Source organism: Sebastes fasciatus, chromosome 5, assembly GCF_043250625.1.
Source record: "Sebastes fasciatus isolate fSebFas1 chromosome 5, fSebFas1.pri, whole genome shotgun sequence".
Lineage (NCBI taxonomy): Eukaryota > Metazoa > Chordata > Actinopteri > Perciformes > Sebastidae > Sebastes > Sebastes fasciatus.
In genome coordinates, this window is record NC_133799.1 from 15731489 (window position 1) to 15748574 (window position 17086).

A 17086-nucleotide genomic window follows, 5' to 3' on the forward strand; every position below is an offset into this window, starting at 1 on the left:
ACATTATTTATACATTATTGAAACCTCTGCATTCCACAGGCAAGATGTGAGACATAAAGAGGCTATCTATAACCCAGCGAACCAGGGTGCTAGAATCAGGCCGTATAATTAAGGCAGAGGAAATTGGCATTTCCAAACGGATCTCCATGGAACTGCAATTTGCTTCCAACTGCACTGAATTATCCTGTTAAATGGTGGACTCTGTCCAAAAGCTGAATTTGGGAGTCAGCACGTTCATGAAGACAAGATCTACGATGGGGAGTGTTTGCCTTTTTTTGGCCTGAAGCCCCCGAGACAGATAATGTGTTGAAAACAGTTAATAATTTGTTAAACACGCCTAAAAAAGTGAGTACTGCTCTGTGAGAATTACTAGAATTATAGCTTCTGCTTGAGAGCAATCATTTATAGAAGAAACGGCTAACCCTTTACCAAATAAAGTGACCTCCACAGTTACTGGGGGTCATTTCACAGCATTCAGCATTCACTGATGGTTGTTGTCTCAGGCCATAAAACCGCTTGACCTCAGACCTTCATGAAAGCTGCCAGAGAGGCCAGAGGAAGACATTTGGCGGTGACACAATGTTAAGATAACGGTGCTCTAAAACACATTTCCCACATACTAATCATGGAACAATAAAGCTGTTTCTGATCAGATCATACAGTATCTCAGTAGCCTCCCTCCCTGCCTCTCCACTGCCTGTAAACTTGTTGAAAAGCCCCCCCCCCATAAATCCCCGCTGAGGAAAGCTGAGAATCACAGAGTGTGACGATCAGTTCGGTCCAGCTCTGCTATAAGCTCTCACTCTAATTTATCACTCCACTTTCTAGCGCCATTCCTGCCCCTAAGGAACATGACTTCATAGCGCTTACGAAAGCCCTGACTCTGCAGGAGATCTGTGCGTATCCTGCCATTCAGGTCAGAGGCTGTTTTTTCCTCCACCCCACCCCTCCATGCCCTTCCTCTACGGGTCGTCCTCGCTTATGGCTGGAACAGATCCTGTTTTACACCTCTGGGTCACAGCCAACTGATGCTCACTGTGCTAGTTCGTGAGCAAGTACGTTTTTGTGTCCGTCTTATTAGTAGAAGTGTCTGTATCGTGTTTGCAGTTGTGCGAGTGAAAATGTGTGTTAGCGGGCTTAATGGAATGTGAGCATGTGTAGAGGGTCTAGCAGGGGCCAGGCGTGACTGACGAGCTGACTTTGGCCGACTAAAGCAGTGAAGCTGAACACATCGCACGCTACTTAACTCACACAACGACACATGCTCCCAGAGTGGTGCTTAACGACAATGTTTTCTGCATGTCCGGCACATATTAACTTCATATTTAAACCCTGCACACACTGCACTAATCTCAGTAAGACAAACGTGATTTCACACACTCTGCATGTGCAATAAAACACACACTCACTCCGCTCCGCACACACACACATCCAGAGCGGTCTGTAACTAAGCCCAGCCGACTGAGCTGGGGCGGCCAGACTCTCTGCTTTAATCCTGACAAACCCTGTGACCTGCAGGCCTTGGACTCTACACACTAATATTACACTGGCTACAGTACAATTCTGGCTCCCACGAGAGAAGGGTGGAACCTCTGCATTTGGAAAATAGCCGAGCAATTGGATGAGTATAGGAACTGAAACTGTTCAGTGTAACGGGCAATATCATTTCATCAGTAGTTTGGGCCACTTAGCAGATCACACAGTAAAGTGAAGTCAGGCTTAAGGTCATTTAGAAGAATAATGGGAATATACTATCGCTATACTTACCATTGACACAATGATCTTGTTCTGACAATCCATGTGTACAGTGAGGAATGGGGTAAGGTGACACATAGGCCAAATGCTCTCCAGCAAAAGGGAATTCTTTAATCTGGGAACGCCCTTGAATGAAAGCCTTTCTAACCACTATGCAATCCTGCCACCTCAGTTGTCTACAGGATTCAAAATTTGGACTTGAATTGATGGAAAAGGAGTCCTGTGTTTTGTATTATCTGTATGAATTTCACAAGACTGATGGTATCTGCTGCTGCAGCTCAGGTGTTAGAGAGGGTTGGTTTTTAAAGTAACACTTTTTTGGAGGGGAACTTGATGAGAAGATCGATATCACTCTCTTAGCTGAAAATAAAGCTACAGCCAGCAGTCCATTAGCTTAGCTTAGCACAAAGAATGGAAACAGTGGGAAACAGCTAGCCTGGCACTGGTGACAAAATCCAAGCTCATTAATTAACACTTTACATCCTGTTTGTTTAAACTGTACAAAAAGCTAAGTGTAAAAAATATAATTTACCATTTTACTGGGGGGTTATGTGCTGGACTATTTCTTGGCTGGGAGCAGTTGCAAGGCAACAAGTGGAGACTCCATGGAGGGTGAAAAGAGATGTCACGCATAATCGTTGCGTCATATCATTGGGGTACAACACATGCGCAGTAAAATCTGATCTGCACTCACCGAAATTGAGCCAATAGCAACCCACGACCGCAGCAGTTACACTGCTCATGTATCATACCCCATAGCTCAAGATCGTGCCCCAGCCTCTTTCAATAAGCCTTGGGAGACTCCAGGATGTTACTGCTTCCAGCTGAACTGCTGGTAGGCTTTGTTATCTCCGGACCGAGCCATGCTTGCTGTTTCCCTCTGTTTTCAGTCTTTATGCTATGTTACGCTTCACCAGAAAGCGAATGAACATATTTCCCAAGCATCCCTAATATCGTCAAGTGTCTTGTTTTGTCCAAGTAACACTGAAAAACTTGAGAATATTAAGTTTACAATCACATAAGACACAGAAAAGCAGCACATGCAATTTTAGAAGCTGGAACTGGGGACTGTTTTCATGCTATTTGAACGATGAATCAATAATGTAAATGGCTGCTGTCAATCAACTAATCGACAATTTGTTTCAGCTCTTATAGAGTTGCTGGTTTGATCCCCAAAATCAAAGTGTCACTGAAGACACTGAACCCCAAATTGCCTCTGATTTGTGTATATGGGGGAAGAGATATCATGTTATATTTGTCTGTGACCTCCTTATGATGGGGTTTGTTTGATGAAGTTTCAGTTACTGTATGTGTGTGATGAGTGGCACTGTTACTGACCTCCTCCTCCTGCTCCACAGCTGGGGGAGAGCTGGCCACTTGAACAGGTACACATGTTGGGTCTGGAACAGAAGCCATCGCCACATGAATTCCTGCATATTGCTGGAGAGAGGAAGAGGGGAGGAGAAGAGGAGGAGGAGAATTGAATTGCTTCATTCATTTTTCATGTCTTCAGCCATACACAAATGGCACAAACAGAATTATCCCACGCATATATCTCCCATCTCGTCCACTAGGCTTTGTGGGATCGTATTAAAGCGGATTTAAGGATGGATGAACTTACGAACAATACACTGGTTCCCTCCCGGCAGAGTCTTCCAGCCCGGACAGCAGTATGAATGGAAGCGAGAGCCACACACATTGGGTCTGACGGAGACAAAAAAAAAGAACAAATAAACTCACTACTCACCCAGACTTACCAAACATATTTCAGTAAAACCCCAAAACAAATAGACACAGTTAAGAGTTATTTTCTGAGCTGCCCAGGCCCTGCATGGCCTACAGGCTTTTAAAGTAAACAAAACAAACTTTAATACAAAGCCTCTTCGAGTAATGGATGGAGGTATTTTCAGAGATGGGAGGAGAGGAAGGAAAATGTTAGGGGCCTACAACATGAGGAGCAACATTTTGTTTTCATTCAAGGCTGAATTTAAACTTGGAAGGACAGGATGTATAAAGTCCTTTCTCCTAAATTCCATGCCTGGCTGTCCTGTTCTCTGGCTAAAATCCAGCGCTGCTTCCCGTCGCCGCCCGCCCCTTTCACTCAGCTAGGATTCTCACTGGTGGAGAGTCTGTAGTGACCTTTGACCCCGTCTGACAGATGTAAGAGTCATCACAGCTTATGGAGCACTTGATTAGCCTGACAGGTTAGCCACAAAGATTTCCTCCGAGGGGATGGCTAAACCACATCTAGAGATGACTGGCCTCTGCTCACACAAACATAAACATGCAGTGGGACTGAGGTCTGCAGCTGCCTTAAAAACTAATGCAAAGACCACTTCAGGTTTTATCTTCCGTGAATAATAACACGCCTACTTTTAACTCCATTTATTTAGAAATGGAGTAAAAGTCCCAACATGCATCAATCGCCAAAACCAAAATCTTTATACTATAAGGAAGTGTGCGTGTGAGTCAGCGTGAAATACGCCAAGACGCTACATAAAGCTGTTTAACAAGCTGAAGGGAGTTCAACTATGTGGTGGCACTAATGATATCCTTAGTGACCTTTCAAAGCGTATAATGATGGCTATATCTGTGGTCATCTGTGTCGGCGGTTAGTTGTTTGCATTTGCCGATGGCATGACTAAGAATTGAGGGACCACAGCTTGGTAAATTGGGATGAAGTCTGATCCAGATGCTCATGGTAAAGTAATTTGCCACAGGGATCACATCTCCTTAGTTCAGACTATTTCTGCCCCCAGGACATAATTTATGACTGTTTAAAGTAACGCTAGATTACACATTGTGTTTTTAAAGATGACCAGAGGACTAGTAAAGTAAAACAACAACTTATAAAAGGACACACCAGGGATTTTGTGTTGCACCTCCATAAAAATGAGAGACAGATTTAAAGAAGACGTAGTCTTTAAGACTTTTAGTCCTGAGTGGGACATTTCCCATGATCAGCGTTGCCAGATGTACGATAATTAATGTATTTTGTTCAATAATTTTGCCCTCTGTACGATGTACGATAATGCCAAAAGTGCCATAAGGTACAATAATTTGACCATTTTGTGACACTTACATTAGTGGTTGGTTTTGGTCTCATTTTAATTCATTTCCAGATAGCAAAATATGGATCTTACGTCTGTGTTTACGCATCTCCTCTCACATGACCTCTTTCCAGCCAATCATGCTCAGTGTAGGCTTTGAGCCTTTGTATGACTTTGCAAAGCTCCCTCCAAAGCCAGGGAAGACATTATACAATTCTTTTCATAAGCTCATTTGTACGCCTCGTCACAACGAGTAAACTGATCTTTATGTAGGAATAGCCAACAGACTGCAACAGAAATGTTCAGCTTTTAGTTGGATATGCAGTCTAAAGAAGACCGGAGCTAACGTGTTAGCTCTGATGAACTTCTCAAGTTCCTCCTGTGTGAAACGGATGACCTTCCTCTCCTCCTCACCAGACGGTATCCGTAGTAACCCCGGGGCTGTCACCAGGGAGATGACAGCTGGGGTTTGAATCTCTGATGGATGGAGAGCAGAGCACACCTCAAACCACATTACCATATGGCACGGGGAGACAGAGAGACAGACAGGTGGGCAAGCAGACGAGAGATATTTATGTAGGTAGACGAACTGTTCAGACAAAGAGGGAAGATAAAAATAAAACAGGAAGGGAAGAAAAGACAGGAGAAGTGGTTTTAGAGAGAAAGTGTGAAGAGAGTGAGAGGAATGGTGGTCATGGAGGAAGAAAGACCGGACGGTGGTGGGAAAGGATCAGGGGATCGGTGGGAGGGAAAGCAAAACAAGTTTATGTTGAGAAGAGGAGGAAGCAGGAGGAGGAGTGGGGAGCGGAAAACGGAGATATGGAAACGAAGGAGAGAGCAGCATAAAGCAAGAAGAGGCCAGACCCTTGGTGGGGGTTGAATTTCTGGGGCAAACACACAACCCAAACCCTTCAGAAAATGCATGGAGCGAGACATCAGCATTCCACCACTTAATGAGCAGTGAACCCAACGTCTTCCCTGATCTATTTCTCCACAAAGCGTTGAAGATTTTCCACAGTTACAGACCAAGGGGATGTCAATATATGAAGGATTATAGGGGTTTGACCCTGAGGTGCTCTAGTTTGTTATTCTTCCTCTCTCTCTCTCTCAGTCGTTCCTGCAGGTCAACGCCTGGGCTCCTATCACAGAGAGGAGGCTTTAGAGGATGAACTGAAGTAAAACAGAATGAAAGACAGCCATAAAAAAAGGAGTTTAAGCCCCAGGGGTTTTCCTCAATATTGAAATGTCCTACTGTTCTCAGGGCTCAATCTAAAGGAGATTAACTCTTCTGTGGCCATGTCGCCGCCTTTGAAGCTGCCTCCCGGCCCGTGGATCGCTCATTAACTGCCATTAATAGTAATAAAAGGAAAATGGCTGCCACCTCATCCCAGGGGAAATATGAAGAATGTAAGCAAAAAGGATACTGTTCTCAGACTTCAAAGTCAGACATGAAATAGTTCAAATAACTACGGACGGTATCACAATGTGCATTTCTTAACTAACGTCAAGACTAAACCTCAATTAATAAGATTAGTTTTCAGATTTTAAAGAATTAGTTGATTAATCCATCTGTACAGAATTAATCTAAAATAACCTATTTTGATAATTACTTGTTTCAGTCATTTTTTAAGTAAATATTCTTTGATTTTAGCTTTTCAAATGTGTTTGTCATATTTCGTAACATACTGAATATCTTGAATTTTCTTGAATTTCCCTCGGGATCAATAAAGTTACTATCTATCTATCTATTTATCTATGTTTGGGTTTTGGACTGTTAGATAAAACAAGCAATATGAGTAAGTCACCTTCGCATCTGGGAAATTCTAATAGGCATTTTTCACTATTTTCTTTCATTTGAACAAAATTTGACAAAAGAATTAATCGACTAAGCGAGAAAATGAACTGCAGATCAATCGATCATGAAACTAATTTAAATAAGAGTTAAATAAGTTAAATAAGAGGGTTGTTTTTTTTCAAAGAGTTCTAAAATTAAAAACAGCAAAATCAACAAGTTACGCAGCTGTAGCCTGAGGGTCCTCCCGCCATGCAGGAATCCACGGGGTTAAAGGTCAAAGCAGTTGAGAGCAGCCGCCCTCCACTGACCTACAAGGAAGGGCAGCACTGGGCAGGCATGGAAAATAACTACGGACGGCCTGTTTCCATAGAAACACAGACCAGAAGTTCACAGTTGCTAGGGCTCCAGGTCAGGTGTCTGTGTCTGTGTGTGTTTGTGTGCTGGTCATAGTTCAAAGGTCATCTGCCTGGTATCTGACCCCCTCAGCAACACTCTCAGTATTACTGCCTCTAGCAACACCTGGGCCTGTTGATCTCCTATCAGATCTAGGAGTGGGGATAGAAAATGACCCAACTACAGATAGTGATAAGGCAGATGGATATCAATCAGTGGTGTGATATTTACTCAAAACAATGGTAAAAATGTAAAAAATGTAAAAAATGCAACCCTGTCTCCTACAAAATTAAGTTCCCATACAACTAAACCCTCATCCACACTCATTCTCAATTATATTTCGAAAGAAACATATTTTGTCCCGGACTACTGTCGTAGTTTTAAACAGTTTCAAACACATGGTTAACATTGTAAATTGAAACAAAAAAACGCAACAAATCTACTTGGTTAGATTTAATAAAATACATCATGGTTTGGCTTACAAAGACTAGGTTTGTTACGTTATTAAGCTACGGACATAAATCAAAATAAGTGAACATAAGTGAACACAAACAGCAGTCTCCTGGGTGAAAGTCCTATCATTACAAACGTATTTGTGGTACGTCAAAAACCTAATCCGCAACAACATATGTTTCCCTCAAAACGTAATTGATAATGCAGTTTCGTTGTAAGAGAACGTACATTTTAGGAGACAGGGCTGAAAAAAAAAGCATCAAAGGTAAAAGTACTCACTGAAAAATCCCAATCTGTAGAGTAACGAGTAAACGAACAAATCTTTTTGAGCAACTCTTTTTAGTTTCCAGTATGTACCGGGTCAGCCTGTCAAATGGACCGAGTGATAATGAATCCCCAACTTTTCCCACTCGCCCACTCACTGTTATCTTAGGGCACTGTTCACGCTGCCTGCTACGGTGGTGCAGTCTCTCAAAACATAGGAAGCGGCGTACATGGCGGACCCAAGGGCACTGAATGAACGAGTATCGAACGAATCTGACTCAAGTCAAGACGGGAGGTACGGCAGGTTAATGGTACATTCATGTGCTCCTCAGATGGCCCCTATAATGAAGAGTTACAGAGGAAATTATGCTATATTTTGCAAAAAATATCAAAACACGAAAGGTTTGAAAGGTTCAATACATTTATATGTATCAACTCGAAGGAACCAATTCTGTGTAAAGGGTCGGTCTGCACTAAAAAAGGGACAGATAGGTGGATAATCTTGGCGCCATTGTCTTGCTAAACTCGCGCCATTAAAGAGTTGAAGTTGAATTGAACTGAGAAACCGAGATAAAAAGGGAATGAGAGAGATTGTTGGCAGTGTAACAGAGACGGACACTTACAAAACCTACAATAAATCACTGAATGCTATGGTGGTGTGTGATGTGATGACAGACAACAGGAGATACAGTTGTGTTGCACAATAACTTAAACTGTGGTCAACCACACAAACCCCAGTGATGATATATGTTTACTGTTCTGCTAGTTACGATGGCGTTTAACAGAAGTAAAAAATCAGCTTTGCACATAAATAATCTCATGCAATGCCTTTATGTGCGTGAATACAAAATGTTTATTTTATTGTGTGTATGTCAGTGTGGGCAGAGACGTCAAATGTGGTAGGTAATGTCAGACTGTATGAAAAGCTTTAGCCATTACTTTAAGTAGAAACCACTTTAATAACAGACCACACGCCAATCAGCTGTCCCAGATAATCCCATCTTTACAGCCTGCACATACAGTAACCATAAAATGCAGACATATAAAAACCTAAAATGCACATAAAACAGAAAGGGAAACTGGCAATTGTTCACTCGTCCCGAAAGTAAATTCTTCTCAAGCTTTTTTGTGGGTAATTTTTTCCGTCCTCTGTCCTCAAACCACTCAGATACTGAAGGTCGGAGGATGTCAGTCCTGTGACATACATTCTTTTTCAAATTAGGCATAAATGGAGGACCACATCTAGGCCATCGGGGTGGTACTGACATTATCCTGGAAGAGCTGAAAGTAATTCTCTGTTTTGGGGCTGAGTGTCTGCCAAGTTAGCCAGCATCCAAGACTGAGCTGGGTAAAGCTGAGCCAAGCTGGGCTAAGTTAATAAGGTGGGTGGCTGGAAAACTTGGCTGGATTGTTCAACTCCAACATAGAAGAGTTCTTATTAAACTATAAATATTCAACTCTTTTAGTTGGTGTTTTTAAAGCAAGAGAGAGAAATCAGAAGCAAAAACTCTCCCTCTCCGCCTCTCTCTGGTTCTACCAACTAGACGCTCAATCACCCATCGAGTAACGAAGGCCAGCCAGCCAACAAGCCTCAGGTCTGATCAGATACCGCCCTTGAGTGGACCGATGCCAGGCTGCTGTGTGCAGTGGGAGCCAATAAATCAGAGTCAGTCGGCATCAGACCCAGCGCTACCAGAGACAGACCAGGGGATATGGAGTTCTAGCCAGTAAATAAACAAAGCACCCGAGCCCAAGGCCAGCGTAATGACCATCATTAACCTAACCTCCCTCCATCTCCCACACGGAGAATCTGTGAAACCCATACTGAGTTACTGACAGTCCACTGTGAGTGCTGCAACTCTTACATGAAAGCATAGTTGTAGTTTGTAGGGGAGGGGATGAGTAAAATTCAACGACTCCTGTGTAAGAAACATTTGGCCCTCACTACACAAAGCCCTACTACGGCTTCTGTCCAGAGGTTAGACAAAACACGCTCACATATAGACGACTAATTTACCCGATTCCAGTTTAACTGTGATCTTTTTCAGACACTCAAACAGTAACTGAAAATAAAGTCAACACATTAGACCTCTTTGCTTTGGCCAGCCTGCCGCAGCACATGGGAGGAATAATTCAAGTGACAGTTACCAGGCAACACCTAGAAATCCAATGGAAATAATCAAAAAGATCTTAAACATTTTCTCAAATATCTCTGGTTTGTGGTACACGTACTGGCCTGGAGCCCAGCGTGCAAACAGAGCTTTTTAGCCTTAATTTACCCCAAGTTTTAGAGATGTTGTTTAATCTCATCACCTATTTACTTTGGTAAACAAAACTACCACTACATGAGCATTTCATTCCTAACGCAGCAGTGTTTCCAGAACTTAACAATGTAATGGAAAAAGTCTGCAGGCTTTTGTTACATGTTCTCATGAAATCACACACATCTTGATGGGAATAATGTGCTATTGTGCAAGCAAGGTCTCCTGGTTTCCTCACTCCCTCCTCTGGCTGTCTGTTAGACAAACTATGGATGTGAATTATGGTTCAGTCAGAGCATATATTTCATGTTTTGGGTTCAAAGCCAATGACCTCATTTGTGGTTCAGTGAACACTTGGTGGGTCAGACAGGATAACCCTGTCATGGTAGCCGTAGACCGTACAATGGACATTAGAGTAGAAATGGTAAAGGGCCAACGTATAGGATTTCTGGGGATCTATTAGCAGAAATGGAATATAATATTCATAACTATGTTTTCATTAGTGTATAATCATCTGAAACTAAGAATTGTTGTGTTTTTGTTCGCTTAGAATGAGTCCTTCATATCTACATGTTTCTAGGTTTCATGTCTAGATGGTAACACGCAATTTGAGAAACTCTTGCAAGATGGTTGAGGTTAAGCATTGACCTTGAAAGGTTAAGGTTAGGTTGGGTCATTGTGCATCGAGTCTCGTGAGAGTTTTTGCAATTTGGGGGTTGACTACCAGACATGACCATGTTTCTACAGTGGCCCAGAATGGACAAACAAAACACTGGCTCTAGCGAGGGCCTTTCGCAATTTTATGTTACCTGAAAACCAATGTAGTTCTCTGACACGCTTGGAAAGGGAGAGTTGATTGGAGGGGTATTGCTAGGGGGTTGCTATGTGCCACTAAATCCTACACACTGGCCCTTTAAATGCCTACCATGCTTGCTCAAAGTTTGGTATAAAAAGTCTCCTATAAAATATGTCTAAATGCAGAGGGATTTTCTTTATTTAACATGGAATAATGCCTTTCATATTAACCAAAATGAGTGACAAGGCAGACAAATCTATTTCTATTACGCAGCAGGGGTCGTCACTGAATATGTTTTCAGAGAAAACACAAGTTATGTGAGCTTTACCCTGCTCTATTAATAAGCCACAACTGAATACAATTTAGTTATTTCTTTCTATCTCTTACACAATCGCTGCCAATTTCTTCTTCATCTCATCTCTCATTTCCTCATGTGCTCTCTTTCGTTCATATTTTTCCTGCCCTCTGTTATTCTCCCTGCTGCTTTGTCACCTACAGCAGTGAAACAAATGCCCCTTTTCAAACCCCCCTCGGGTGATACGAATACCTCATTTCCTGTGGCTTGGCACCGGGGGGAACCATAAGCTGGGACAGATGGGAGTCTGATTGGAATAACTGATGCAGACACTGAAAACGGGCCCCAACAAAACATCCTTTGTTTTTCGAGAAGTGGCGAAATATACAGTGAAAAAACTTTGCCGCACACTCAGATTCTTGGTGTTTAGGTAACAAAGTGGACTGCAGGAGAGAGAGGCGACAGAGGGAGGAGGAGGAGGAGAGAGGGGGTGCAGCTGGTGAGAGGTGATCCCTGTAGCTCATTTCACTGGATACTCCCAACATACACAAACTCCAATGGACAACACCTTTAAAAACACATACATGTTCATATGTACCAACACACACATCATTTTCTTGTCTCAACTTAAAACAGCGGGGCCAGCAATCTCCCCGCAGCAGTCGTCCTGAACTACTTTCCCGAGCTTAACTAATACCCTCAGAGGAATTTGGGTCATGCATTTCACTCATCATCCGCTCATGAGATGTATAGAAAGCTGCTTTTTCCCTTTCCCATGAAAATGTCAATTTGCTGTAAATACGCTGGGAGATTTCAGTATGGCAAGCTGCCTGTTAAGGTCGAACATGTGCTGTTTTTGAGAAAACAATGTGGTAGTATTCAGCAGCATAATTTGGTATAAGGCGAGCTTGGCCTCGGCCCAGAAAGCACAGCAGTTGAAAGAGTGCTGCCAGGAAAGGGAGAGGGGAAAGCCATTTATATTTTAAACCTTCTCCAGATACAAATGCTTGTGTATGCAAAAACAAACTTAATGCACTTTTCTTCCTCTTATGAATGCTTCTACAGTATAATATGAATAAAATCAATACCAAACTGTATTATGCTGCTCATTTGGGATTCAGTGACACACACACAGATCGTCATCCCTACCCTCTCAGTGTCTCCTGGCCACGGCGTCGAACCCGCTGCACCTCTCTCTGGTCCACGGTGCCGGTGAAGCGGCTGGCTTGGAAAGGTGCGTTCCCGGTTTCAACGCAGTGCACTTGGAACGCGGCGAGACACATCGCCGCCCATCCCAGCAGCACCTGGGCCAGCTTCCCTGATCCCATTGGTCGGTCTGGGTATCCCTCCAAACGTAGTATCTCCGTGTTACCTCTCACTCTCTCTGACTCTCTGTTCACTGTATGGACCCAGGCTGAGCAGAGGGATCTAGACCTGGATCCAGATCAAAAGTCCTGGTGTGCACTCCAGAGTAGGGGGCTACACAGGGGAAGAAAGGAGATGAAAGCTCAGAAACACTTTGAAATACAGAGGTACTTATCAGATTTACACTGAGGGTGAAAGTGGTTCAGCTAATCTGACACAGTGGTTCACATCCACAGCCGTCAGATGAGCTCATGTACCCCTTTATCAGCACCATCCAGAGATGCAGACTTGGACTTGGGACTTGGACACAAGTCACACAAAAAATTACTTGTGAGCTCTCTGAGTTTGAGAGACTAGAGGGATGCGTTAAATTACAGTAGATTGTAAACTGTCATTAGTTTGAGACCTAATTATATTTGGGCAACCTTCAGGTCTGAGAAGTGAAGCCAGTGTGCAAGTGACTTAAACTTGCATTCTTTCTAATAGCCAGCAGGGGGCGACTCCTCTGGTTGCAAAAAGAAGTCAGATTGTATAGAAGTCTATGAGAAAATGAGCCTACTTCTCACTTGATTTACTACCTCAGTAAATATTGTAAACATGAGTTTATGGTCTCAATCGCTAGTTTCAAGTCTTCTTCAATACAGCATGATGTTCATTTAGTAAATTATGGTCCCATTTAGAGTCAAATAAACCATAAAGCAGGGTATGCTTTAGGGCGTGGCTACCTTGTGATTGACAGGCCGCAACCACGGCGTTGTATGGTCTGGGAGTTGTCCGTGTTCTTACAAATTTAACCCTTTCACAGTGTGTTTTCAGTTCATAAAAGTTTATTGTAACATTTTGGTCGCCTAAAAAAAATTTTTTCAGCGTTCGGTTGTACTTAGCTCCACCCTCTCGTGTCACTTCTGGTTGCAAAAAAACAAGATTGCGATGGCCAAAATGCCGAACTCGAGGCTTAAAAACAGCAGTCCACAAACCAATGGGTGACATCATGGTGACAACATCTACTTCTTATATACAGTCTATGGTAATTATACAATAAGTTATGGTTATTATCACATAATATTAGCAATATTTCCTGTCACCCTGAGTAATGTTTTCATTGTGTTGTTTTTCTCATATTTCATTGCAATAGCCTGGATAAAGTTGTACCAAACAACTAATCAATGCTGATAATGCTAATAGATAAAGCAGTGATGATACAGTAAAGGCTTTAAATTTCTTACATGTAGCTATGCCGTTTTCTATGCAGACCGGATGGCGTGCAGCAGATGGTAGGACGTTCATTACGACCATAAGAGACTTGAGACTTGACTTGGACTTGCAAAACATCACCTGCAGCCAGCATCTCTGGCACCATCACTCACGTATGTAATGTGTTCATTTGAATAAATTATTAACTGGACTTTATTTAGCACTGTTAATGATATTAAAGTGGATCACATTTTTTTTTTATACAAGTGAATCATCAGTGTTTAGGTGGTTTGGTCAGCGTTTGTAAGTTACTACTTGGAGTATCAGAGGCTGGACATTTCAACCAACTGTTGATTCAACCAACAACTAGTTTTCATGTACTCTCAACTTGCAACATGTGATTTTAATGTGTAACTGACTCAGGTTGATGGGCATCTTATTGGTTATTGTGACGAAAGAAGCTCATTAGTTGTCCTGCAGAACTACTCCTGGTATCCCTGGTTAGGAATCATTGATCTAACAGACCAAATCAATTTTACCCTTGTCATACAGCTAAAATCATTCTCATACATTTTCCACCCTTAAAAATTTTGTGAACAAGATCCCGTACAATCCTCTTGTGGAATGGTTTGCAATGCAATTACCCACTGATTTGATTTTTCTGTTTGTGACATGCTTGGTGGTTGTATTGAGAAAAGAGAAAACATATGAGTGGAGGGGGTGAATAAAGAAGAGCATGCAAAGGAATCAAAGAGACACTTAAATCCTGACTTCCAGCAATCTGTTTTCACTATACTGCACTTCAAAGCAGTCTCATAAGTGGTTTATCACTCCACAGACACTGAATACTGTATGTAGTGACTACACACTACAGAGAGAGAAGCCCTAAACTGATTAGAGAAACATGCTCAGTGCCAAAGATCCAGTGCTGTTGAAAAGGGATGCTAATACAGAATCATATAAAACAAAAAAGCTGTTATAAATTGAAACATGTCTAAATAGTGAGCTTGTTTTTGCCCCCTTAAGGCCTCTGAAACACTTTGAAAGAGGGGATCACTCTCATGTATATACAAATTGTGTCAAAGGGTCATAACTAGATATGGCTTCAATTTAGGGGGTCAAAAGCCAAAATGGTTGGGAAGCACTGCCCTAAATCACAGCCTGGTGCCTAGAGGGAGCCAGAGAGAGTTAGGTGTTGAGTTAAATATGATCCATCAACTCTAAATGTTCTCTCTCCATCACACACACCACGGTGGGACAAAACAAAAAACAATTACTCATCCATAGGAAGGTAGAAAATTAAATTACTTTACCATTATTGTTCATTATGTGATTTAAGGAGTCTGGCTCTCTAAATCAAATTATTTTGGATTCGCTAACCCCCATGCATAGCCTATATAGTCTTACAAGCATGTCCTAACTGCATTAGTGTATATTAAAGTGGAAAAACAACTGAATTGGACAGCCATGAGGTTTATTTTCTCTTCATTATAGACCACAGGTTTAAGAGTGAGCTGTGGGGCCCCTGGTGATATATAACCTCAGCAGACCCAACCAGGGGTCCAACCATATTATATATCTGGCCTGGACAAAGAAAAGAAAACAAATATGGCCCACATCCCACTGACTCAGATTAATTATAAAGGAAGATGAGAGATAGATGAGCAGTGAACTCACTCAAGCAGAGAAAACAGAATGATGATGGCAAAACTGCATGACATGGGAATTAAGAGATATACTAATGTTAACATAATTGTATGTAATTATCCCATATTTCACTTTTTTTTCAAATATTTAAATGTGTGTATGCCTGGCACACCTACTTTGTGGTGGCCTATTATAACTGCAATGGTAAACTATTGATGAGACACGCCATAGATAGGCGTATTATGGCCAGAGTTATTAAAAAAACAAGATTTTCCACTCAAACATGAAAAAAAAGTTGGCTTTTTTTTGCTTGCAGTAATAAGAGAAGTGAATGGAGGCGGGATCAATGGCGAACAAAAGAAATGCCTGATCAATTACTGAGTGGGAGCTCTGCTGAGCACTTCTCCAACTGCTGCTGTCAAAGTGTGGCAGGTATAAAGTCTGCATTATCAATCAATCTACTTTAAATAAAGTCCGACTGACCAAACATGTATTATAAAGCGCACAGTGATTTGAGGAGTAAAAACACAGCAAAATGTACATTCCTGAAGAAATATTAAAAAATGCAAAAAAAAAAAAAAGTTTAGGCTACTAAAAATGCAAAATTGAGAACCACACTTCTAGTCCATAAAGTAGACATAGACCTACAATAAGTTCAGCTGAACATTTGAAAATAATACAACAGCCATTGACGCAGTTGCAAGATGACAGACAGATAATAGTGCAGCTCTGAAACGAGCTCTGCAGCTCACCGCAACTTTATGAATGGAGGAAAAAAACGCAACATCAGCTCCTACTCGCTGAACCCATATGGAAAAACTTTTAATTCCACTTTACTTTTTCCAGGAAAGCTTATCCCAAAGTATGAGAACTCCAACAAAGCGAGCAATCAAACTTTTTTTTTTTTCTTCTCCTCATGCAGTTTCTCAAAAAGCCGGTCAACAGAAGAAGTGCAACTTCACCCAGTTAGAAACTTCTTTTATCAACCTTTCTGCATCTTGATCATGTGATTTTTTGCCCCATCTGTCTAACAGACATATGCATGCAGAGTTAATCTCCCCGTGAAACAACGGGCTTCTCAAACAATAGTCACAATAATCAAAGCCATTGATAACTTCATTGAAGTGCAAGTCAACAGATCACTAATGCTCACAATACCTTGCAGCAGTTGGAGTGCCTTGGCGTCGAGGAGCCTGCAGAGTCTTGAATTTGAGACAGGATATGTGCCCCACAATGCAATATTGAACTATAGCCTTGTGAGAAAAAGAGAAAAGTTAGGGAAATGCCCTGTTTGAGAGAGAGGGGAGGGGACAGAGACAGAGAGAGAGAGAGAGAGAGAGAGAAAGAGAGGGGGTAGTAACGGACTGCAGGACAAACCCACATTCCTCAAGACTCCTAGAGTTGTTATAACAGGGGCCAAGCAGCTAAACCTTCACACTGAGGCTACTAACACACTATCACTCTCATCCCTCTGCAACACTGCTTCAGGCTACATCAGTGATGAGATAAGAGTCTCACCGGAGTAGACCATCTTTGATGATTGCTGAGCAGCATTTGCATTAACATCAGGCTGAGAAAATGAGCCAATAATGACAACTAACTAACATCACCCATTTGAAGATGAAGAGTTCGTAAAAGTATTGAATAGATTGTGATTAGCTGTCATATTTATAGCCATTTAGCAGAACAGATCACAGTCTGCATTCACAAATGAAGTTAACAGCAAAGCACTCTGTTATAACAGGGGCCAAGCAGCTAAACCTTCACACTGAGGCTACTAACACACTATCACTATCATCCCTCTGCTTCAGGCTACAT

General features: G+C 42.0%; 1 protein-coding gene across 1 annotated transcript in view; it reads right to left on the minus strand.

Moving 5' to 3' along the window:
• fbn2b (fibrillin 2b) overlaps window positions 1-16596 on the minus strand; it is a 68433-nt gene extending 51837 nt beyond the window's left edge. Inside the window, exons 1-4 of the mRNA XM_074635286.1 lie at window positions 16427-16596; window positions 12212-12541; window positions 3377-3459; window positions 3094-3195 (exon numbers count right to left, since the gene is read on the minus strand). Of these exons, the coding sequence (XP_074491387.1) occupies window positions 3094-3195; window positions 3377-3459; window positions 12212-12390 (364 nt within the window). The 5' untranslated portion in view covers window positions 12391-12541; window positions 16427-16596. The remainder of the gene's footprint in view (window positions 1-3093; window positions 3196-3376; window positions 3460-12211; window positions 12542-16426) is intronic.
• Between the last annotated feature and the right edge of the window lie 490 nt (window positions 16597-17086).